The sequence below is a fragment of the Schistocerca piceifrons genome, chromosome 3, assembly GCF_021461385.2.
Source record: "Schistocerca piceifrons isolate TAMUIC-IGC-003096 chromosome 3, iqSchPice1.1, whole genome shotgun sequence".
Taxonomy (NCBI): Eukaryota; Metazoa; Arthropoda; class Insecta; order Orthoptera; family Acrididae; genus Schistocerca; species Schistocerca piceifrons.
The window spans coordinates 853,102,543-853,129,427 of record NC_060140.1 but is presented as its reverse complement, the minus strand read 5'-3'; the positions used below and the strand labels follow the sequence as shown (position 1 = coordinate 853,129,427).

Genomic DNA, 26,885 nt, shown 5'->3' with positions numbered 1-26,885 from the left:
TGGTATGTTTCTGAAATGTTAACCAACAAATGTTCATTAAATTAAAATAGAATAGAGTACACCGAGGTGACAAAAGTCATAAGATAGCAATAAACACATATACATATGGGCGTAGTATCATGCACACAAGATGTAAAAGAGCAATGTCTTGGCAGAGCTGTCATTTACACTCAGGCGATTCATGTGAAAAGGTTTCCAGTGCGATTATTGCTGCACAACGGAAATTAACAGATGTTGAATGCAGAATGATAGTTGGAGCTCGATGCATTGAACATTTCATTTCAGAAATCATTAGGAAATTCAGTATTCTGAGAGCCACAGTGTCCAGAGTATGCCAAGAATTCTAAATATCAGGCATTACCTTTCACCACGGACTACTCAGTGGCTGACAGCGTTCACTTAACGACCAAGAGCTGCAGGATGTGCATAGAGTTGTCAGTGCCAAAAGATAAGGAACACTATGTGAAATAATTGCAGAAATTAATGTGGGACACAAGTCGAACATATCAATTGGGAGTGTGTAGTGAAATCTGTTGTTAATGGTTTATGGCAGCAGACGACTGACAGGAGTGATTTGTTAGCAGCACAGCATCACCTGCAGTACCTCTCCTGGGCTCGTGACTGTATCGATTGGGCTTTAGACGACTATAAAGCCATGAGCTAGTCAGATGAGTCCTGATTTCAGTTGGTAAGAGCTGATGGTAGGGTTCGAGTGTGGTGCAGACCCCACAAAGCCATGAACCCAAGTTGCCAGCAAGGCACTATGCAAGCTGGTGGTGGCTCCATAATAGTGTGGGCTGTGTTTACATGGAATGGACTGAGTCCTTTGGCCCAACTGAACCGATCATTGACTGGAGATGGTTATGTTCAGCTACTTGGAGATCATTTACACCCATTCGTGCACTTCATGTTCGCAAATAACAATGGCATTTTTATGGACAACAGTGCACCATGTCACCAGGCCATAATTGGCCATGATTGGTTAGGAGAACATTTGCGTAAATGATTTGGCCACTCAGAGTGCCTGATATGAACTCATCAAACATTTATGGGACATAGTCGTGAGGTCAGTTCATGCACAAAACTCTACAGCGGAAACACTTTTCGCAATTACGAATGGCTATACAGGAGGCATCATGGCTCAATATGTCTGCATGGTACTTCCAAATAAATGTTGAGTCCATGCCATGTTGAGTTGCTGCACTACGCCAGGCGAAAAGAGGTCCATCACTATATTAGGAAGTATCCCATGACTTTTGTCACTTCATTGTATAATACTGGATTATTTGTTCTTCCTAACTTCCCATGCGTAGTTTGTCATTATACAGCTCATTCTCGATGATCCATGGATGTGCTATAAAGTGTGAGTAAAGCAGTCCCCTGACAACTGTGTTATATCAGGCTTCTACTGTGTTTTTATGGAGATTAGATGATAAACACTACAGACAATAAGAAAATAGAAGATTTTGAAATGCAGTATTACAGAAAATTGCTGAAGACTAGATGTTTAGATCAGGTGACAAGTGAAGAGGTATCAAATCAGGAAGAAAAAACTTTATAACACAAATTGGCCAAAAGAAAGGTTTGACTGACAGAAAATATCTTGAAACATTGAGTAATAGCTAATTTAGGATTTGGCGATCAAGCATAAAAATTGTGGAAGGTGGCCAAGGCTGAACACAGAAAATAAGTTCTAATGGATGTAGCTTGTAATAGTTCTACAGATATCAAGAGACTTGCAGAAGATGAACTAGTGTGAAATGCTGCATCAAATTAGTCTTTAAACTGAGCACTACAGCTACAGACAAACAGTAAAATTATCAGTTAAATCTACTTACCACTCATTACTGAGGACTGGATCATTAAGGATGTGATTAACCACTCGAGCTCCATGAGCTGGAGGGCTCTGGTATATAGGTCTTATGATAGCATTGAACTGAGATTGTATTTTAAATTTGTCTTGTGGTTTTTTGACTACAATTGCAAGATTCCCAACCCTTTCACCTAAAACAATAGGGTAAAAGATGTTTACATTAAAAGGCCAAAATACAAACTGTATTCTTATGTAGTGATTGTGCTCATTACATACTGTATAGGCCAAAATTCTTTGCAAATGATTGTGCACAAAACAGTTCAAAACCTCGTTCTTCAAAGTATCTAACAGGCCAAGCGTCTTCTTCCAGGTCCCCAGATGCGAAGCCAAGATAAGCTGCATCAAAGTAAGGGAAGAGCTTCCTCTCCTATACAAATAAAATTTTGTAATTGGTCACATTACAGAAAATACTTATTAAAATTAATCATTTCATCAATGTTGAAACATTTTGCATTCTGTGAGATGGCAAATTTTTGACAGTTACTTGCATGATATCAGCAATTCTGATCCACTGTTCCTTTGTTGGATCACAACCAGTTGGATTATGAGCACAAACATGCAATATAATGACAGAATGTTCTGGTGCAGTAGAAAGATCATTTATCAGTCCATCAATATCCAGGGATCTTGTTGCAGGGTCCCAGTATCGGTACTGCCGTATGTCGCCGAACCCAGAGTAGTGCAGAATTTTTTGATGGTTATCTGAAATTATATTTTTGTACCCAGTTAAACTGGTTTTTAAAATCTGTTTCTTACAGTTTTAATTATCACATATTAAATATTCATACATACATTGCTTTTCATTTCATTTCATTTTTAATGAAATAATTTACCTAGAACTGTTGTACAGGAATTGTCAGTTGGTTTCATGATCTTCTTCTGATTTTAGTAATAAGCTTAAATGTATCACAAAATTTCTAGAAGAAAGTTGAATTCAACATACCCCATGATGGGTTGGAAACATAAGCAGTGTTGTAGTTTAGTATTTTTGATAGGAACTCAGTTCCAATTCTCAGTGATCCTGTCCCGCTGAGAGAATGCACACCAAATGCCTTGAAAAGAAAATTATTGGAGATGTATTTGAACATAAATGCAGTGTTAAATAAAGTGGCAACTATTGAAGCTGTCAGTTTTTTAAAAAGTAATACTAATAAAAAATACTGAAGTTCATTTGTAATACTAGTATTTCTCAGTAATGTCACAGTTAACAGTATCTGACTAACAACCAAAATAGAAACATTTGAAGTAGAATTGCTGCAGTTATACCTGTTGAGATGGTTAGTAAGTAGAAAACATCCACGTATCAAGCAAAAACTAAAATGCCAATAGAAGTTATGTAGGAGACAATTAGTATAACAGAAGCTGTAAGTTTTTTTACTAGTTGTGGCTTTCCTTCTAATATGAATTAGTGAATGACAAACCTCTTCTGTCATAATGAATATCTTTAATATTCATGTTTACGTAAATATGAAAGCCACACATTTTCTTATACTCTCAAAAATATTCATACTTGATTCATCTCTATTTGTGTTCATACAGTTCTATCGTAAAGGACATATACCGTAAAGTACGTCTCTCATCAGTATCCTCTCTTGAGCTTGTTAAGTGGAAGATCGTTGTTTGCATGTTTCTGTAAGTGTGCTGACTTCTCTAATTGAATCTTTGTGGTATTTGTGTGATATTTATTTTTATGTCAGTTTGTATTCAATAACACTGTTTACTGTGGATTTAGGCTCATTATCAGTTTTCCCTAGTCATCAGCATCATTGCAGTTGTCAAAAGTTGCAATAGTATGATTATTTGAAGTGTTATAGAATATAAATAAAGCAAATTCTTCTGATAAATATAACATACTCATACTATCAGTCATGGTAGTTGGTTAGCAGTACAGTGTTTCTCTGCAGTAATCATTTCTTTGAGTCAGTACACATCATTGGAGGTTCTTTTCCATGTTGGGATTTATGGAAAACCAGCTAATTATCTGACATTACCCTGTTGCTTGTTTATCCTAGTCTTATCTTGTATCGGGACATTTAGCTAGGGATGTCTTAGCCAGTCATTATTTTTTCCTATATATGATGTCATGTGTGTGTTAAGTTTGGTTAAAATTACTGAAATACATTTTTGAGTTTCTAGCTGTGTTCAGTAACCAGCAACTGACCCAGCCAGCTTCTTCAAATGCTGCAAACATTGTTCTTATTGTGTGCTTAATGTCTATACTCTAGTCAGACTGCTGTGCGGTGTGGGATCCCCATCAGGTGGGACTGACAGATGACATCGAAAAAGTACAAAGAAGGGCAGCTCATTTTGTATTATCACAAAATAGGGGAGATAGTGTCACAGACATGATACATGAATTGGAGGGTCAATCATTAAAACGAAGGCGTTTTTCGTTGCGACAGGATCTTCTCATGAAATTTCGATCACCAGTTTTCTCCTCCGATTGCGAAAACATTCTGTTGGCACCCACCTACGTAGGGAGAAATGATCATCATGATAAAATAACAGAAATCAGGGCTCGCACAGAAAAATTTAAGTGCTCATTTTTCTCATGTGCCGTTCGTTCAAGAGTGGAACAGTAGAGAGACAGCATGAAGGTGGTTCATTGAACCCTCTGCCAGGCACATTATTGTGAATAGCAGAGTAATCAGGTAGATGTAAATGTAGATGTAGAACAGTGTATTTGCAGTGACAAGAACTTCATTTCCCACTATTCTGAGGCTCTCACCAAGGCCTTCACTGACAGGCACTGCCCGCCCGACCTAGTACAAAAACATATTTCCTGTGCCATTCCATCTCACACCCGCAATCCTCCCACCACCCCCAAGAACCATCAACAAAGGAGTGTCTTCTTTGCCACCCAGTAGCACCCTGGACTGGAATGAATGAACCACATCCTTCACCAGGGCTCTGATTGTCTATTATCATGCCCTGAAATGAGAGACATCCTACCCAAGATCCTTCCCACCTCTCCTAAAGTGGTGTTCTATTGCTCACCTGACTTCCACAGCATCCTAGTCCATCCCCATCCCACTCCCAATCCCAACCCCTCGCCACTGGGAAAATATCGCTGTGGAAGACCAAGGTGCAAGACCTGTCCAGTCCAGATAGCCCGCACTTCCTATATCAGTCCTATCACAGGTTTATCCAACCCCATCAAAGGCCAGACTAATTGTGAAGGCATCCAGGTCACATGCCAGTTCTGGTGCTGCTGCACAGATTTTTGTATTGTTGTGACTGCCAACCAGATGTTCATCAGGACGAATGGCCACTGCCAAACTGTGGCCAAAAGCAAAGTGTAGACCAAATGGTGCCACAACATGCAGGTGAGCATAACAAAATTTAGTTCAATAGCTGCTTCAATATGCAAGCCAAATGGATCCTCCCATCTTCCACCAGCTTTTCTGAACTGTGCAGATGGGAGTTATCCTTACAACATGTTCTCCACTCCCAAAATTCTCCTGGCCTCAACCTACGGTAACCTACTGTCCCAATACCCTCAATGCAACAGTTTGCATCCCATCTGCCATGACTTCCACCTGTCTTTCCTTTCCTGATACCTCTCCTTTATCACTCCCTGTTCCTCCCACCCTCCCACCCTCTCTCCCTTCCCCCCTCTCCACCTCCCTGTTGTGGATACTAAGTAATAACATTAAATTTATTTAAATACTTAGAAGAACATACATTTTAACCAGTCTAATATAATATTAACAATATAATCAAAAGGGTAGTTGCTACTCACCATATAGCTGAGCTGCAGAAAGGCACAATAAAAAGACTGTCACACATTTAGCTCTTGGCCAACAAGGCCTTTGTTGGAATTAGACAACATACAAACATGCACACACTCATGCAAATGCAACTCACACACACATGACCACAGTCTCCGGCAGCTGGCTGGCTCCAGATAATTGTGTGACAGTCTTTTTATTGTGCCTTTCTGCGACTCAGCATCTCCACTATATGGTGAGTAGCAGTCTATCCTTTTCATTATATTACAATGAAAACAATCAATTATTAACAAAATTATTTAATTAGATGTATAAAAAAATCTACTCACCAAGCAGTGGCAGAACACAGATATAAAAGACTGTTGTAATTGGCAATTGTTTGGAGTCAGTGGCTTCTTCTTCAGGCAGAAGGGTTAAAGGGGAAGGAAGAAGGGTGAAGGAAAAGACTGAAGAGGTCTAGGAAAAAGGGCAGATTTTGGGAAAGTCACCCAGAACCGCAAGGCAGGGGAGACTTACCGTTATGGGATGAGAAGGAAAGACTCCTGTACGGTAAGTCTGCCCTGACCCGCAGTTCTGGATGACTTTCCTGAAATCTCCTCAGCCATGCTCTCTTTCCTCTGGTGCATAGCCAGAGGGGGTCACAATGTGTAGCAGGGGGTCACTGGTGGCTTTCAGAGAGAGAGGACATACTAGCATACGGGTATTTTGTGGTAGGTGGCCCATGTGGACGGCCGAGTTTCACGAGTGGGATTGTATCGTATGGTGAACTGTTTTGAGGTAGGAAGCCACGCCTCATCGTGGTTTGTGTTGCATCTCATCCAGAAGGGCGGTGAGGCAATGTGCCTGGAGACATGATGTTCTGCAGTTTGTATTATCGAGTTCCTGGCTTCTTGTGGTAAGATTGCTCTTTCCTTATACATTGTACAGCAGCAGGTTTACCTGGTAGCTTATGGCCATCAGCTGTAGTATTCTGGGCTTGTTGCTTGGTTGATTACATTTTTCTAGTTTTATACTGTTTAAATCTTTATTTTGGTATATCCTTTTATATACATTCTTCTGACTTAAGGTTTGGGAAGACAACAAATGTTTGTATTTATAATCATTGTAGGGCTGACATTGGTTTCCGATGTTCCGCACCCAACCGTGATCCTGTACCCTGTACCTTGGGAGCGTATTTGGGTTGAGAGAGTTGCCTATTCTGAGGTGCACCACTCGCTATCTCTGTCGGAGCCTGCATTGCTCAATCCCCCGGAACTTGGCCTAGCCCTCCCACTCCTACTTAAAGATAAATCCAGACTTGACTAGGACCATATCATACCCTTTTTCCTAGACCTCTCCAGTCCTTTTCCTTCACCCTTCTACCTTCTACTTCAACCCTTCTTCCTGAAGAAGAAGCCACTGGCTCTGAAAGCTTGCCAATTACAACAGTCTTTTATGAGTGTATTCTGGTGTCACTTGGTGAGTAGACTTTTTTATCTTTTGATTATTTTGTTACATTCCATTCTGTATTTTCCATTGTCTAATGTAATATTACATGTTTCACACTACAAATATAAAATTTTACTGTAGATAATATTGCCATACCCGATTTTCAAGAACAGCCCTCGATTTTTCTCCCAGCAGGAGTTTAGTGGCAGCAGCACCGAGTGAATCCATCCCAAGAATCATCAGATATTCGTGGTTCAGGTTTTCGTCAGTCACGACTTTTTGTTCAGTTCTTTTCACCACTGGTAACACCCATGGCTTACCTTCATTGGTCCTGTAGGCTAAACATTAATAAATTCTGTTATATTTGGAAATAATGGAGTATGTAACTTGGTCTTATTTGCATGTATCTATTTACATGTGTTCATATTGGAATATCATTTAATACCATATTTAGCAGTATCCACAGTGAAGATTGAGAGTACATACCACACCCCTCAAAGTTTTCATATATTCAAGGAATATAATGTAAGTGCACGCTTATGATAGAACACGAAATATCCTTCCAGTATTATTTTTTATTATTATTTTTTTTTTTCATCAGTGGTCTCTACATTGTATATTTTAGTGTGTATTTTGGATCTGTTATGTGATATTAATGATACACTACATGAAAGACTTTGCATAAAAATCCAGCATATCAGCCATATAACAAACTACAACACAGATAAATTAATCAAGAAACTTGGTTTGGAATGTTTTTTTGGCATTGTGTTTATTTGATAATATGCTGATTTATTTTGCATATTTTTACAGCAGTATGAATTTATTTTGGATACTTTAACAGTCTTGTGTGGATGATATATGAGGAAGGCAAAACACCCTCACATTTAAAGAATAATATAGTAATTCCAAATACAATGAAGCCAGGTGCTGACAAGTATATACGAGGGCAGTTCAGAAAGTAACCTCCGATTGGTCACAGTGCGGGTTGTGGGGGGAGTAGCGACGCCATCTGTGCGTTCACGCACTCAACAGGTCAGTCGGCATCAAGCCGTGGTCGAGTGAACGTCGTACCTGCGCTAGTTTAGTTTTTGTGGCAGTTTGAAATTTGTGCTGCAATAGAAAACCCCGCCAAATGTGAAGTGCGTGCTGTCATAAGGTTTTTTACAGCCAAAGGATATTCTGCAGCAGCTATTCATCGTGAGCTTTGTGCCGTGTACGGACCAAGAGTTATGAGTGAAGGAGTTGTCCGTGAATGGGTACGTTTATTTAAAAGTGGACGAGAAAATGTTCATGATGAAGAGAGGAGTGGTAGACCATCATTGGTGACTGACGAACTCGTTCAGACAGTTGATGCAAAAGTTCGTGAAAATCGACGTTTCTCAATGTCGGAGTTGTCTACTGGTTTTCCACAGATTTCTAAGACTCTCTTGTACGAGATAGTGACAGCAAGATTGGGTTACCGTAAGTTCTGTGCACGATGGGTGCCCAAAATTCTTACCGACCACCACAAAACTCAAAGAATGGCCTCTGCATTAGACTTTCTGTCATGTTATGAGGATGAAGGAGAACCATTGTTAAACAGAATCGTGACCGGTGACGAAACCTGGATTAAGTACGTGAACCCTGAGACAAAAGAACAATCAAAGATGTGGGCACATTCAAATTCGCCTACCAAACCAAGAAAAGCCTCGCAAGATTTTTCTGCCAGAAAACTGATGGCAACGGTGTTTTGGGATGCCAAAGGGGTGTTGTTGGTTGAATTCATGGAACGTGGTACGACCATTAATCAAGACGTGTACTGTGAAACAATAAAAAAGTTACGACGAGCTATACAGAACAAACGCCGTGGTATGCTGACTTCCGGTATCGGTTTTTTGCACGATAACGCCCGTCCTCACTCTGCTCGCAAACAACGGCCCTTCTTGAGTCCTTCAAGTGGGACGTTATCAACCATCCACCTTAAAGCCCAGACCTGGTGCCAAGTGATTATCACCTCTTCATGCATTTGAAGAAATGGCTCGGGTCACAGCGGTTTGATGACGACGAAGAGCTCAAAGATGCGGTCACAGGCTGGCTCCAGGCACAAGCGGGTGATTTTTATGCAGAAGGAATTTCAAAGCTTGTGAAGAGATATGATAAGTGCCTCAATCGCTATGGAGACTATGTAGAAAAATAGTGCAAAGATGTAGTTGTAAGATGTATATATTAAAATATTTTTATTTAACTTGGTGTATTTTTTTAAATCAACCGGAGGTTACTTTCTGAACGGCCCTCGTATATTGGTATATTACCGAACTATGAGTTTAATAAATTATGAATGTGAAATACTGCCAAGAATTATTTACAGAATAGTGGAAAACCGGTAGAAGCCAGCCTTGAGGAAGCTCAGTTTAGGTTCCAGAGAAACATAGGAACACAGGAAGTAATACTGACCCTAAGATACATTTTGGGAGGGAGCTTAAAGAAAGGTAGCCCTGTGTGTAGGGCATTTGTAGACTTAGAGAAACTTTCAGGTTTATCAGTGAAATTGTAATTCTGTCAGAGGGCAGTCAAGCATTGGAAGAGCAGGTTAAAGGAATGGATAGTGCCTTGAAAAGACGTTATAAGATGAACACCAACAACAGTAATGGATGAGAAGACATTTACCTGGACTTAAGATTCCATATCACACTTTGCATAAGTGCTGTAGAGCAGCCTTTACTGACTGAGTCATCTGAGAAAGATCATCACGGACACATCACATACTCAGTAGGGCGATAGTGTTCCAGGGATGGGAAAGGCTTGTATTTTTTTGTCAGTGATTATATTGAGACAGTCATATAGCTACCATACATGGTAATACCACTGTGTCATCATGAACATTATGGTGATGTAGAAATAGGAAGCCCCCATTAACTTAAGCTTCAGTGGACCAGTTTTACTGTTTGAAACTTCCTGGCAGATTAAAACTGTGTGCCGGACCGAGACTCGAACTCGGGACCTTTGCCTTTCACGGGCAAGTGCTCCGCAGTTTTAATCTGCCAGGAAGTTTCATATCAGTGCACACTCCGCTGCACAGTGAATATCTCGTTCCAGTTTTACTGTTTGTTTGAAAAAACAAAAAGCATGCTGCTGAATAGCAACCCCATGTGGAGTGCTTACAAAATCACGTGGCCCCTAGCTGTGCAGCTGATGCAGAAGAGGAGGGAAATGGTAGGGGTGGGGGCTCCCTTGTGGAGGGGACAGAATGGTAGGAGAGTTGTAGCTCTACAGCTGAAGCCTTCACACAAATGCCTTTCTCACAGAACTTTTAAACTACAGCTTGCGAGTCTGCATATGATCGTATTAACAGATTATGCCAGTAAAATCAATAACTGGACAAGTCAATTATTTATTGTTAAAATCCACAATTAGTTACAGGATTATGCTGAAACTGCAACAGGAGAGATTTATTTTCATCTTACTTGCAAGCCTTTCTCCCTTTCTGTTGTTGCCGTGTTAAAATTAGCTTCTGTTGCCAAATACAATGGTATTTACACAATTTCACCTCACTAAAATGCTAATGCTAGATATGGCAGATTCCTGAAACAGTCTATTATTAAACAAACAACTGAGGACAAGTCAGGTCCATAACATATGAAAAGCTGAAGCTCAGTATAACAGATATTTGAGTCTTTAACTTACTTTTTTACAAACCCATACTAATTCTCATTTCACCAGTTACCAATGTCTCTTAAAATAATTACAATATTTAATTGAAAAATCTGTTGTTGCCCATATATTGCAGTAGGTGACTTTTGTATGTTAACTACATGGCAAACTGCTCCCTGCTGTGTATGTTACTATTCGCAAAAAATTTGTTTCAGTATCTCAAACAGTTTATAAGTTATATCTAAAAACAAAGATGATGCGAATTACCAAACGAAAGCACTGGCAGGTTGATAGACACACAAACATACACACAAAATTCAAGCTTTCGCAACCAACGGTTTATGAGTTATGAGAGATATGAATATTTCACTTTCTCTGTACAGTTTGCCGTGCCATAAAAATAGATATAGACCCTGTCTCAAGTTTAAAAAAATTGAATGTGTTGTGCTACATTTCATATGCAACAATGCCTGATGTAACATGCACCAAATACAAACTCATAGCAACCCATAGTTTTCATTGCAAACCATTTGAATTTCATGCAGTGCTATCCTTATTGCTAAAATTTCACAATAAGTATGACCACTGACAAGCTGATTGGCAGTTCATCATGAAGCTGGTGAATAGGGCTATTAGATGTGAGAGAATAACAGTTTTTCCCAAATAGTCTCTTTAAAATCGTTTGACAAAGATTGCCAAGCAGCTAACGTGTGCACGCCTCTGTATCCACAGTGCAGCCAGAGCAGGTAGAGAATGTTTCGTTCAAAACAGGCGAAGCATACAGCACAGTAAGGAGCAGGAAACTGAGGCAGGCACCCTTTTGGAAACCAGCACTGAGAATGAAAATGTTCTTTAAGAGCACCATTATCAATACTATTACTAAATATGAAAATTAGCAGTTTTTTCCAGTGGCTGCAATATCATTTATGTTCTGTAAGTTAGTTTTGTTTTTCAGTAACAGTCAGGAAATCTCAGGTAGACTGTGCATGAGTCTGAGACACTGGAATGAGTCAGTCAGGGGCTACTCATCAAGGGTGACAGTGAGGTTGCAGCCCAAAAGTGCAGGCAGACAATTACTTTTGAAGTATAAATTTCTTAAAAGTGATAACAAGGACCATTTAAGTCATGATGTGATTGAGTATGAGTGGAAAATCATTTTGTAAAGCTCATTGAGAAGACTAATGAGCTATGAACAGTTTAAAGACTGAGTAGTGACCCATTAGTAGTGGGTAGGAGATTTTTCTATTTATAGGTGACCTTGTGTGAAGGTTGTATATCAGAAGTAGTCTTAAACACTCATTTGAATTATTCTTAATGTGAAATCGATGAAAGAAACTGACATGTGGCTAAGCAGGATGAGTGATGTTGAACTGAGAGACATTGATGGGGCCCCTTAAACTTGTTCACTATGAGCAACTTTTATCATTTCAAAGCAGTCATTAAATATCCATTCCTATACATAGAGGATAGATTGTGCATGTTAGTTTAGGATCTTTCACTTGTCTGTTTTGCTACAAACTTGGGTGAACCTTTATTATTCGAAAAATAGATAAAAGGGGGATTTGCTCTGTGTACATACATTGACCAGATGTATTAGTAACAAGTCAATAAATAGCTGATCAAGACAATGTGGGCAATCCTTCTTCTGTCCTGACCTCTAAGCAAAATGGCAATACTCCATGTCGCAGAACACAGTAGTGTTTACCATAGAGGCAGCGACCATTGTGCAGCCTCTACCGCCATCAAGATGGGATACACAATATTAAGAGTAGAATTGGCTTTCAGTGCCCCAGCAACAGGAAGGGGTAACACCATGGATCTTATGATCATTACGGAGAAGGTAGTTGAGCTGCAGCAATGTGGAACCTGGGTGAGCTTTCTCTAGAGTTTCATCACACTAAGGCATCAAACAAAATGGTCATATGGATGTCTTTGCAAAGGTCACAACACACAATGGGTACTTACTTATCTATAATTTCTATATGTTCCAATACATTACAATATTTGAACTCCGAGGACAAGAACCCACAGGAATTTATTATTTTTCTATTGTAAAAATGAAAATAACATTCAGTAGAACAGTCTTAGACTTTACATAAATGAAATAATTTTATGGCTGGTGCGTAAGATTAATTTTTTCCAGAACAATTTATCAGTGAGTTTTAAATAAGAATATTTATGACACCAGTGTTGTTATGGATAGAGGTTGTGGTGTGATATATTAATTATTTGCTGCATACATTTTAATCTCAAATAAAGAACTATTGAAACTCATTATAGTTGGGATCAGCAGCACATAAATAAGAATAGTGAGAGATTATTTATTTCTTGCTGCTACATTTTTATACATTTTACAATAACATGTACACACCACTACAACATTAAATAGAACCCAATTACCCATTACAAACTGTATTTAAAAGATCATGCAGACTAATTTCCTACTAATATCATCAGCATCCTTGTATCAGGAAAAGCAGTAGCTTACAAAATAATTGTAAACTTTTAAAAGGGTGTACCTTCCTATATAATTGTTAGTTACAGTGTGCTAACGTAGATTTGTTGTAAACATCAGATGTTCTAGTAAAGTAATGTGGTTCTGCTGCAAGACTTGTACAGAAAATGACAAAAATTAAGTAGTGAGTGAATAAAACTGCTTGACAGTGCAGGATGAATTAAAGTTGACACTTGTGCCAGATATAGCCTGGAGGGGGAAAATATTTTGATGTAATGCACGTGCACTTGAAAACCATGCACATTAGCAGTGTGTGTCACTGCTAGCAGTGTGTTAGTAGTGTGCCATGAAAGATCAATACTGTGAACTTTTGACAGAACCTGCCATGGGCGAAGGCCTATTTAAGCCCTGCCGTGCTATCCGTGCACTTGTGTATCATGTTATTACTGCTTACATACATTGCCTTATCTTACTGTGTTCAGTGTATGTTATGCTGATTGGTGTACATACCACAGTCTAATAAAGTTGTACTAACATTCTCGGTTGTGTTTTGTGTCCAAGTACAACACAAGTGACAATAAGTGAGAGATTGTCCTCCACGCAGTTTTCAGTCTTTGGTTGGTCCCCCATTGAGTTATGATGTCTGATGGTGACACTGATGAGTTTTTACACCATCTGGTTGATCAGCAAGGGATTCTTATTGCAGCATCTCAGTCAACAGCAGGGGGTGTTCGCCACAGCACAACACAACCAAATCCAGGTAACTGCAAATGCTTGCCTCTGTTTTGGCTTTTCCCGGTCCATTTCAATCTACATCACCTGCCGCACATCCTGTTTTGCCTGTTGCTACACTGCTATTTCCAGCTTACATTGAGTCCGTCAAAGAATGGAAAGCCTATGAAAAACATTTGTACCAGCATTGTCATGTGTTTGGATTGACTGAAGTTAGTTTATGCCATGCTTTCTTTTTTCCTTGGTTATCACCTCCCATGTATCAACTCCATTGCCAACTGCCCCCCCCCTCCCTCCCCACAGGATCCATCTTCACTCTTTTTTGATAACATGTGTGACCTTCTTTTCAAATATTACTGTAAACGGACACACATCATTGCCCCTCGAGTTGAGTTCTGTGTGTTACAAGAAACCAGAACATTCCTATAAGACTTGGGTAGCTGGGCTTCATGTTTTAGGTCATTGTTGTTAGTTTGCCACTGACATACATAAGGAGTCATATTCCAACCAAGTTCATGTTGCAATCATTCGGTTGGCCCCCGACCATGAGGTTCGTGAGTAGGCCCTTCAGTGTGAAAACCCCTCCCTCTATGATGTTCTGACTATTACACAATCGTTTGAGGTTTTGAGGGCTGCAGGTACTAAAATTGAATCATCGTGTGAGGTTGCAGAAGTTCAACTCCATCCACCTCCCCATTTGTGGGATGATTCACAGGGGGACAATATGGTGGCAGTGGTTCACATGCAAGCAAAATGTCATGGTGGCTGGCCCACCTCATTATGGCAGCCATGGCCACAGTGGCAGCACAGCAAGCCTGGTAATGAACAACACCACAAGCACTCCTCACTTCTCTCTTGCCCGTCATGTTTTGCCACTCATGATAGGCCGGATTGTCTCCAGCGGTGGGCCATTTGCTGCAAGTACAACAAAATGGGTCAAATTGCTCCTGTTTGTAATGCAAAATTCCAACAGCTTCTTGCAGATGCTGACCATGGATGTCAGTTGCGTATCAGCAGTCAGTCTCCATTGCACTGAATAAGCTTTTTATTGATGTGAAGGTTTATCACAAGGTTTTGCACATACAATTCATCACTGGTGCTGCTGTGTCATTACTCAACTTGCTAATGTACGTGGACTTGGGTTCTCCCCCTTTAGTGCCAGTGTCATGTACATTAGTCACTTAAAATAAACAAAATATTCTGATATTAGGTAGTTTCTTGGCCCCAGTCACAAACAAATCTGTGGTTCATCTGCTGCATGCACTTAAAATTTGTATGCTGTGGACACCTTTAGCCTTTTCGGGTTTACTATTTCTGATGAAGTTAATCTCATCTCTAATCAAGTGCCTTATACACAGCTCGATTCTTTATGCCCTGAATTTTCCATGGGTTTGGGTTGTGCTAATAATTTCAAAGGCCACATCACCATGAAGCCTTTGGCCAGACCCCATTTCTTTTGGACTCGCCCAGTGCCGTTGGCGCTCCATGACCAAGTCAACGCAGAGCTCAACTGCCTCATGGCCTCCAGGGTTGTCCAACCAATGGGCTACCCCTCCCCCCCCGCCCCTCCCCACCTGGTCATTGTCAAGAAGCTGGCAGGATGGTTATGCCTTTGCGGCAATTTCAAAGTTTCTGTCAATGCTCAGTCTATTATTGACACATATCCCTTGCTGTGCCCTTATGAACTTTTGCTAAGCTCACTAGTGGTCAGTATTGTTCCAAGATCGATCTCTCCAATGCATATTTTCAGTTTACCATTGATACTGACTCTCAACGGCTGTTGGTCGTTAATACACCTTTTGGCTTGTATCAGTACTTGTGGTTATCATTTGGCATGACCAGCCCCCACGGACTTTTCAACGATATCTTGAACAGCTCAAGAAGTCTGTACCTGGATGTGCCAACTATCTTGATGGTATTGTGGTCTTTGGCTCCTCCACTGCTGAACATCTCTACAGCGTATGTATGCTCTTTCGGTGTTACAGGCCACTGGGTTAAGATGCAATTTGGAGAAGAGCTGCCGGCCGCGGTGGTCTCGCGGTTCTAGGCCCACAGTCCGGAACCGTGCGACTGCTACGGTCGCAGGTTCGAATCCTGCCTCGGGCATGGATGTGTGTGATGTTCTTAGGTTAGTTAGGTTTAAGCAGTTCTAAGTTCTAGGGGACTGATGACCACAGCAGTTGAGTCCCATAGTGCTCAGAGCCATTTGAACCATTTTTTTGGAGAAGTGCTGCTTCTTGCAGCCTTCTTTGGTTCATCTTGGATTTGATGTCTGTAGCGCCAGTATCAAACCCCTTCATCAGAATGTCTCCGACATTGTCTCTCTTCTGCATCCTACGTCGGTCAAGGAACTCCAGGTTTTTTTTTTTAGGTAAGATTGCATATCATCAATTTTTGCCAGGGGCAGTGTAAGTTGCACAACTGTTACATGCCTTGCTGCCTAAGGGCAAATTTTTCCACTGGTTGCAGGAATGTGAAATTGCGTTTTCCAAACTGAAGTATATGTTACAACCTGCACCTTGCCTCATAACCTACCAGCTGGGTCTACATTTCTAGTGTTAGCAACAAATGAATTCCAGCACAGGCTGGGGGCAGTGTTGGCTCATAAATACTCTGATGGTTCTGTGCAGCCTATTGTGTACTCATAAAAGACGCTTAATTTGGTTCAGATTAGATATTCACAAATAGAGAAGGAAGCCCTCACCATTGCTTATGCATTAAAGAAGTTTCATGTTTTCCTGCATAGTCTAAAATTCCATCTCATTATGGATCACAAGCCTTTAGTTTTGCTGCTTAACTCCTCAGCATCGTTGCCAGACAAAGCAGTGCATTGCCTTCAGCATTGGGTGCTCTATCTCTCTCGGTACAACTACGAGATTCACTTACATCCCAAGGGTAAACAGGTGGATGCTGACATGCTCTCCCATCTTCTGACCAGTCTGGACATAGTTTTTGAACAGGGGGAGTTACTCTGTGTCCACATCAATGGGTGCGTTCAACAAACAGTCGATGGTTTTCCAATCACTAGCACTCCGGTCACACAAGTTAGTGCTATCAACTCAATTTCAAAGAAAGTTATGTATAGCGTACAACATGGCTTGCCTGAGGCATGTCCATGTGGACTTCTGACCCCCTCTGTAACTGCTATGAGTTTTGGCATCATTTCTCTGTCATTGATGATGTTCTGGATACGACCTATTCAGCTCCTTGAATAGTGGTTCCCTCAGCTCTCCATTCAGAGATCCTGCAATTGCTGCATATTCATCACTGAGGGGGTATCATGCACCAAGGCGTTAGCCCATCGTTATGTTTTTTGGCCTGGTTTGGATGGTGACATCACTTGTTTGGTTATGGCATGTTCTAAATGCACATCGAAGCAGGCTGCCCTGCAGGCAACATTGTGTCCGTGGCTACAACCTTCGCAGGGCTGGGACCATCTCCACATCGATTTCACTGACGATTTCCGTAATGCATACTGGCTAATAGTAATTGATGCGTTCTTTCTGTTCCCATATGTTTTTCATTGTCCATCAACTTTGGCCTCTGCCGCTGTGGCAGCCCTGTCAAAAATCTTTTTCATCAAAGGACTTCTGGCAACGTTGGTCTCCAATAACGGCTCTCAGTTTGTTTTGCAGGAGTTTGCCTCCTTTTGTAACGTCCATTGAATGCGCCACATTTTGCCCTGCCCTTCCACCTGGAGTCCAACAATGGGGCCGAAAGATTAGTTTCAACATTCAAAACACAAATGAAAAATTATGTGACTTGGTTCCCATCTGACATTGCCTTCAACCAATTTCTGTCTTCCTATTGGTTCACACCATTCGGTGACAACAGCCCTGCTGAACTGCTCAAGAGGCACCAACACCGGATGCTCCTGCATCTCCTGTGGCCTGGTCAGGGATGCCAACCTGTGCAGGCGTCGTCCCATTTCTGGCATGGGGTGGCTGTCTGAGCACCTGGGTTTGACCGTCATCCAAAATGGATTGCCGCTATCATCTCCTGATGCTGCAGCCACCATCTCTGTGACATCTGTATGGAGGGCCTCTGTGCATGTCATCATGACCAACTGCGCCTGTGTGTGGATGACCGGATAAACCTGTCTGGGACACTGATGTCACCACACCAGAGTGCATCGCTCGATGGATCACCTGATGCAGCTGGGTCTCTGCCATGACATACGAGGGTCCCCCGTCACTGGTGGGCAAACCTCGCATAGCTTATCCAGTACTACTTCCACTAGCAACGCGACCATCATTCATACTGGAGCCATCTCCTCTGCCTCAGCCACCAAATGTGAGGGCACCACCACCAGGTCCTGGATCTGATATGGACATAGACCTTGTGCAGGCACTATCCACCCTACTGTTGGGGTTGACACTATAAGGTGGACTGTGACACTGCCCGCACCCCAAGTACTTTGACCATATGCCCCAGTATCAGCATGTCATCTCAGTCAGAGCCTCACAGAGGAAGACACCATGGACATCTTGTGAATTGGAACGGTTCCGCAAGGGAAGAGGAATGAAGTAATGTGTGCATACTTGAAAGCCGTGTGCATAAGAAGTGTGTTGTCATATGCGAGAGTGCGCTGTGAAAGAGCAATACTGTGAAATTCTGATAGAGCCCACCACAGTCAAGTCCCCATTTCTACATCTACATCTACGTGATTACTCTGCTATTCACAATAAAGTGCCTGGCAGAGGGTTCAATGAACCACCTTCAAGCTGTCTCTCTACTGTTCCACTCTCAAACGGCACATGGGAAAGCACTTAAATTTTTCTGAGCGAGCCCTGATTTCTCTTATTTTATCTTGATGATCATTTCTCCCTATGTAGGTGGGTGCCAACAGAATGTTTTCACAATCAGAGGAGAAAACTGGTGATTGAAATTTCATGAGAAGATCCCGTCACAATGAAAAATGCCTTTGTTTTAATGATTGCCACTCCAATTCACGCATCATGTCTGTGACATTATCTCCCCTATTTCACAATAATACAAAATGAGCTGCCCTTCTCTGTACTTTTTCGATGTCATCCGTCAGTCCCACCTGATGCGGATCCCACACCGCACAGCAGTACTCCAGAATAGGGTGGACAAGTGTGGTGTAAGCAGTCTCTGTGGTAGAGCTGTTGCATCTTCTAAGTGTTCTGCCAATGAATCACAGTCTTTGGTTTGCTCTACCCACAATATTATCTATGTGAGCATTGCAATTTAGGTTATTTGTAATTGTAATCCCTAAGTATGTGGTTGAATTTACAGCCATCAGATTTGTGTGACTTATCACGTAATCAAAATTTACCTGATTTCTTTTAGTACTGATGTGAATAACTCCATCCTTTTCCTTATTCAGGGTCAATTGCCACTTTTCGCACCATACAGATATCTTATCTAAATCATTTTGCAAACCCTGCTGCGCTATGCTCATGCCCAGTTATTATGCTATTACTGGTTACATACATTTGCCTTATCTCATTGTGTTCAGTGTATGTTCTGGTGATTGACATGCATGTCACAGTCTAATAAAGTTGTACTAACATTCTTGTTTGTGTTGTGTGTCCAAGTACAACATCTTCTTCTATACCCTCATGCCTCATCGAAGGGACTCTACTCCCATACCGCTCGATCACTGCCATTGTACCCACAGCATATGACACTTGAGGATCTGTCTTTTCTGGTAACATAAGAGAAATCATTTCCTATGAAAATATGGGCACCAAATCTACACCTACATCTATACTCCATAGGCTAACATAAGGTGTGTGGCAGACAGTACGTAGTGTACCAGTACCATTTCATTTCTAATACTCCCTATTCAATTCGTAGATGATATGCAGGAAGGAAGACAGATGATAATGTTCTGTCTAACCTCCAAATTTATTTAATTTTTTGCGTTTTGCTCATTATGCAAGATTTATGTTGGAGAAAATGTCTGGTTCTTGACTTGTTTTGCAGCATCGGATCTTAAAATTTTTTGAGTGAAGCTTTTCATGATGCAAGAGGTTTATCTTGTAACTTTTTCCACTGCAGTTTGTTGAGCATTTCTTTGTCACTTTCACTGTGACCTTACAAACACATTATGAATGTTGTGGCTGTTCTTTCCTGAAAGATAAAGAAAGACATACACCGTGAAACACTAATCCAATATTTATCAATCTTTGTGAAGAGGCGCCGCACACAATTGGTATTAGATTATTGAACTTCCATATAGTACTGGTGACCATCACCAACATCAGTATGAGGTGTAACGCTCTTGAGAACAATTGCACTCTTGTATTTGTTGTGGTATAGGGGCAAATAGCATCCAAATGTCAGTGTGAGGTATCTCTTGCCATGCCTGAAACACGTGCTGTGTTGTTAAATGAAGACTGCTTATAGAAGGCTTGCATTATACTGCAGGAATATGCCATTTGGCATCCTGGTCATTAAAGGTGTGACAACACGGTTTACCATTCATGTTACAGACTTGCAGGCATTGTCTCTCCCTAAAACAATTACCAGATCAGTTCTTTTGTCATATCCAGTAGCTCCCCATGCTGTGATTCCAATAATTGGAGAGGTATGGGTCTCGAGAATTGTTATTTCTTTTGAGGTTGAACCTGGTCATCTAAGGACACATTGATATCTATCTGATGGCCACAAACAGAAGTGAGACTCATCGCTGAATACCACAGAACATCACTCAATGTCCCAGCTGCCTCTGGCTCTACAGCATGAAAATCTCTATTGTCTGTGGTACAGTGTTCACAGTAAATAATGCATGGCAGCCTGATATCTCATCACAGCTTTTAGTACTTTCTAACAGATTGTGACATTCTGATCTCAACTATTATCATCCCTCTATTCATCAAAGCCAGTCAATTAAGTGTACAGTCCTGTCATGGTGTAGTCCTTCTGGAAGGACATGTGCCCACTCTTCTTGTCCTGAGCTCATCACTGAGCGGGATGGCACAGTGGTTAGCACACTGGACTCGCATTTGGGAGGATGACGGGTCAAACCAACTTCCAGCCATTCTGATTTAGGTTTTCTGTGATTTCTCTAAATCACTTCAGGCAAATGCTGGGATGGTTTCTTTGAAAGGCCATGGCCAACTTCCTTCCCTAATTTGATGGGACTGATGCCCTTGCTGTTTGGCCCCCTCCCCCATTGGGGGAGCCAACCTGAGCTCAACTCCCCATCACTCTTCACTAGTACAGACATTGTGCTAGAGTCTACTGACTATGCAGGGTGTTGGTATGATGCTCCCATGTCCATCATGTCATTGATTCAGATTTTCTCAAACTTTGAAAGATGCTAATAAGCTGCATGTTAACACTCTCTTGGCATGCTCTTTTGTTATCTCCATCTGAAAAGTTCCAATGATGTTACACACGCCTAAGAGTCATCATGTAGTCCCAAATTTCTTTATTTAGAGGAAATGATTTCCCTGTAGAGAAAATAAGTTCACCAAAGTATGAAATTGGAATCAACATACCACACAAGCATGTAAATACTGCAGTACCAGTTTGGCAGCACTAGGTCAAGGGCTCATAGTGTAACACCTTCCATTTCCACCTGTGTATGTTATATGTAAATTCAACCTAGGAACAGTCATAATTAAAAGCGGAAGCATTGGGTCTCTTTACAAGTTGCATACTCCTGTTTTGTAACCATTGGTGGATAGGAACATCGTCTCATAGCGACCGGTCGGGCCTACACCAGGTTGCTGTTAACATTTGGGTAACTGCAAGGGGATGTGTAGTTTCTTGCCTGTTCAAAACGTAAACAATACCAACATCATGTCAGAGACTGCTTATTGACCTTGCCATGCGCATCACATTGGCCAATGGTCTGCCATCTGTCGTGAGCCTCTGCTGCTGCCCGAATTTCCTCGATTTGCTGCCGGAGAGTGTCAAGTCTTGCTGGATCGTGTCAATCAGTACAATTTACACGTGCCCATTGAGTTATTTGTACTGAAAGACAAATAATAGAAAACATTCCCCTCTCATGTCCTATATCCCTGGAGTGGCCTTGCTACATACTCATCTGTCCCTGGGGTAGGCAGCCAACTTTTCTTAGCTCATGGCTAAATTCACCATCATCAAGTAAGATTAATCACATCTTAAAATGTTACATTGTGTCTTTGTAGTTATTTTTGTTTGTTGCTCAGCAGAAAAACTACACTCTTAGAAAGCTCTTATCATTAGTTGATTTTTTGGATTCTTATGTTAGTGCCGAATGGCTAATATCGTAAATTTTGTTCGAGAATTATGGGCCACATGACTACTTGATTTGTGCCACGTGCCGCAGTCTGACGATTACAGGTGAAGTCTAACGTTATCAGATGTTTTCATCTATTCATTTAAATTTATTTGTGTTTAACATCCGCTATCAACGTTTACATCAGGCACTGATCATCAGAAAATATCTCTGCATTTATAGTCCAATTAAAATTACTTTGTGAGTGATGTTTCACTGAGTTTAGTGGCAGGGGCCAGCCACCATCAATCGTAGTTCTCTGTAAAATGTCCATATCTACACAGGATGGCTGCAGGACTTCTGCTGTTCACTATAAATGTCAAATCAAAAACACCTTCAGCCGTTTATATTTTCAATTTTATTTTAGCGACTGGTTTTGGCGTTTCACTACGCCATCTTCAGGCCGCCTTACCGATGGGTAGGAAGAAGCCAACCTCATGTACAATCAAAATAGGGCCCAGCATACAGTCACTGGTATACATTAGTCTTCTTTTTTAGCAACGCAAGCCCTTCGTGCGTCAGTTGCGGAGTCTGCACTTAAACACTTATGCATTCGCCAATGTCAGCTGTCAGTCTCAGAACACCTGAATGCAAATATGATAAACAGGCTGCAATGCATTCATTTTGCTCCAGTAGGCGTTGTACCGTATTAAACATACCGTACAATCGAACTTACGATTCCTGAATTAATTTACCTACGGGTTTTTTCATTAGATACTGGAACTCATGAAGTTTTTCACTAGCATTGTAGCTTGTTTTGAAATAACTGACCATTTTTCTGGATTTTTACCGTATATTAGAGAGTTCACCGTAGTTGTACAAAGAACTTTTCACAACTAAATAACACTGCGTGTGCAAAACAAACAACCTGTTTTATGTTTATGTTGCCACAGTTCAGCGAGGTCCAAATATCAGCTGTTGAAGAAACACAGGTGGAATCTTTCACTTCCTAGGTTGCAGTCTCTTTCACTTTCTGGTAATTCTCTTAAGTTATGTGGCGCAATTTTTTTCGATTTGGTATCGAATATTTGGGTGTACCGGTAACAGTGCAACAATACGTCGAAAACGAGTGTCCTCAACGACTGACAGTGTTTGAAAATCGTCTGTTATAATGGCCACTAGTTCTTGTTGGCGTTTACTTCCCTCTATGGAGCGAGACGTTAGATTTAGATCAGTGTTCCTGCAGGAACATCTATTTTGCTCGAATATTAGTCCAGGAAAATTATATATCGTACTGTGCAAAAGCTTGGATCATTTTGATTTTGAGATGGGTTTAGTGATATCGGAGTCCGATTTAAAAATCCGACTTTAGAGGACTGCCTCTGGCACTATCCGACCTGTTGCGCGGAATTCCCTTTTTGTGCGATTTGAACGGATAACATACTCGCAACACTCCGCCTCGTTTTCGTTATCCCCAGTGATAACAGCGCCCCAAGCGGTCTGCAACCGACACTTCTGAATACGATGTAAGATGAGTGTGAATATTTACGTTTATATTGACATGTAACATAACTCTTACAACAGGAAGTACCGTATATGCGGTGCCATATAAATCGACAATAAGTAAAAAATTACACCACTTTCGTGATTCTTTAGTGTCCAGAGGGTTCTGGGAGATACGAAACCGCGCATTACCGGACAGTTTTTTATAGTTATCTTGTAACATACAAACATTTACTGAATAACAACGTTTTCCTTTAATAACAAAACACTATTAGCGAACTCCAGAAGACCCGACATTTGACAGAAAGACGTCTTATTTCTACCCGACAAAGCAGAGTTTTGTTCACTACTCTTTCAGCCATATCAGCGAACGTGGAACGTAGGAAACCTATGTGCAATGTAATACCTACATTATTTAACGTATCAAATAAGCCATTACAACTGTAGCTTAAGGCAAAACCACACAAACGTGATAGTAAATCGTCAAAAGCAATAAAACTGTTTCCCAACACAGGAGAAACCATTTCCACAATTGCTGCTAAATCTGAGCCACAAACGGCAAGAATCTTCAACAAATTCGGTTTTGAAGCACAAGTAATTACATTTACAAAAATGTGTACTAGAAAGTAGAATGAAGTGTAAGAAATGGTGAATCATTGGACTCCATTAAAATTTTTAAAGCGCCTATGATAACAACAGACAACAACAGAAATATATGCTTCTATTGTGTTATTAAAGTCGAAGACCCACCAATCATCAGCCAAGGCGATGCTGTGTGTTTTTGGGGCTATGGTGTGATGCTACGTCACTCAAGTAAACTACTGAAACGCCCTGGCGCTGTTTCAATAGCCTGTGTAAGCTGGAAATTGTTGAACGAGGTTCTTTTCGCTACAAGCTCGTTCTTCACAACATATATATTGTGCTTCTTTGGGTTATCAAATATTGCCTCACCTCATATTCTCCTGACACGGCATCCAGCAAATTCTTACTTTTCCCTTTGATGAAGAAACCATTGCGTGGCAGGCATTTCTCGAATGACTACGTGGTAATTTTCGACGTGAAACATTTCCTGGACAACCAAAATGTAGACTTCTAAAGGGTGAGTCAGCACTACCCAATACCTTTGACTTGAGCAGTAGCGCTCGAGTCAGAGAAGTGGAAGAGCTTGCTTGGACTCATTGTCTTCCCGACAGCAGCAGTTTAGTGACAATGGAGAGGTGGACCGCACGACACCATACGTGCGTCGTAGAGACATTCTTTAAACATGTAGAATGTATGGCCACCACTCAGAGGAAGTTCTATCTCCAATTAGACGTTCTACATAATCATGCAATTCCACCCTGCAATCGCACTCTGCTATAGGTTAAGAACTTTCATGAAACAGTTTCTGCAGTGCAAAAACAGCCACGTCAGCCTGAAAACATTGAAGTTGTGCATCGTGCAATTTGGCAGAGCACTGGCGGATCTGCGAAACGACATGCACAGTCTCCTGGGTTATCAAACTCGTCCGTTTGACGCATTTTACACCGTCTAAATTTTCATCCCTACAAAACTGCGATTGTTTAGGAGTTGAAGCCTCAAGATTTTGTGAGAATGAGAAGTTTTGCTGAAGTAATGAGAAAGATGTTGGTAGAAGAACCTAGAATTGTAATTTTAATATCAGATAAGGCTTAATTTTTACCTAAACAGCATTACTAATAAACAAAACTGCCGTTACTGGTCTCCAAACAACCCTCCGCAGCTGCACCAGCCCCCATCATATTGTGACAGGGCAACATTGCGGGCAGGATTATGGAAATTTGGTTTCTTAGGGCCTCATTTCTTCAAAGAAAATGGGAGAGCCGTCCCTGTGAACTCAGAACGTTATTTCTCGTCCTGGAACTTCATCGCCGTGGCATAAGTCGTCGAAGTGCTTGGTTTCAGCAAGACAGTACGATAGCTCACACTTCCCGTGTGTGTATGTCTCAAATAAAGAAGCTGTTTCTGGGGAAGGTGACATCTAACAGGTGAGATGTTGACTGGCCATCTCGTTCTCCAGACCTTACTCTGTGTGACTTCTTCTTGTGGAGCTTCCTCAAGAAAATTGTACACCAGTATGCCATGTACTGTGCTTCAGTTAAAGCATACCACTGAGTGAGAGATTCATCATACACCCCAAACATGTTGGAGACTGTGATGACAAGCTTCACACAAACAGTTGACAAGTGTGGCAAAAACAGGGACAGTACTTAAAGGACATTATCTTACACAAGTAATTAATTTCTTTCAAAATTAACACACACTGAAGAGGCAAAGAAACTGGTACACCTGCCTAATATTGTGTATGAGCATGCAGAAGTGACACAATATGATGCGGCATGTACACAACTAATGTCTGAAGTGCTGGAGGGAACTGACACCATGAATCCTGAAGAGTAGGAGGAGGTGGAGATCTCTTCTGAACAGCACGTTGCAAGGCATCCCAGATATAATCAATAATGTTCATGTCTGAGGAGTTTGGTGCCCAACACAAGTGTTTAAACACAGAAGAGTGTTCCTGGAGCCACTCTGTAGCAATTGTCCTGCTGGAATTAGCCAAGTCTGTTAGAATGCACAATGGACATGAATGGATGCAGGTGATCAGACAGGGTGCTTAAGTACATGTCACCTGGTAGAGTCGTATCTCGACGTATCAGGGGTTCCATATCGCTCCAACTGCACACGCCCCACACCATTACAGAGCATCCACCAGCTTGAACAGTCTCCTGCTGACATGCATAGTCCATGGATTCCTGAGGTTGTCTCCATACCCGTACACGTCCATCTGCTCGATACAATCTGAAACAAGACTCGTCCGACCACGCAACATGTTTCCAGTCATCAACAGTCAGTGTTGGTGTTGATGGGCCCAGGCAAGGCGTAAAGCTTTGTGTCATGCAGTCAACAAAAGTACACGAGTGGGTCTTCAGCTCTGAGAGCCCATATTGATGATGTTTCGTTGAATGGTTCACATGCTGACACTTGTTGATGAGCTAGCATTGAAATCTGTAGCAATTTGTGAAAGGATTGCACTTCTGTCACGGTGAACGATTCTCTTCAGTTGTCGTTGGACCCATTCTTGCAGAATCTTTTTCCAGCTGCAGCGATGTCGGAGATTTGATGTTTTGTTGGATTCCTGATGTTCATAATACACTCGTGAAATGGCTGTATGGGAAAAATCCCCACTTCATCACTACCTCGGAGATGCTGTGTCCCATCGCTCATACGCCGACTATAAGACCTAGTTCAAACTCTCTTAAATCTTGATAACGTGCCATTGTAGCAGCAGTAACCGGTTTAACAACTGCGCTTGACACTAAAGTGCGCGTCATTTAC

The 26,885-nt window shown here is 41.3% G+C and overlaps 1 protein-coding gene across 1 annotated transcript in view; it reads right to left on the bottom strand.

The window, feature by feature from the left end:
• Window positions 1-26,885, bottom strand: part of LOC124789694 (aspartate aminotransferase, cytoplasmic-like) — a 74,576-nt gene that overhangs the window by 33,129 nt on the left and 14,562 nt on the right. The window contains exons 2-6 of the mRNA XM_047257137.1: window positions 7,189-7,370; window positions 2,817-2,925; window positions 2,358-2,575; window positions 2,090-2,240; window positions 1,839-2,004 (exon numbers count right to left, since the gene is read on the bottom strand). Of these exons, the coding sequence (XP_047113093.1) occupies window positions 1,839-2,004; window positions 2,090-2,240; window positions 2,358-2,575; window positions 2,817-2,925; window positions 7,189-7,370 (826 nt within the window). The remainder of the gene's footprint in view (window positions 1-1,838; window positions 2,005-2,089; window positions 2,241-2,357; window positions 2,576-2,816; window positions 2,926-7,188; window positions 7,371-26,885) is intronic.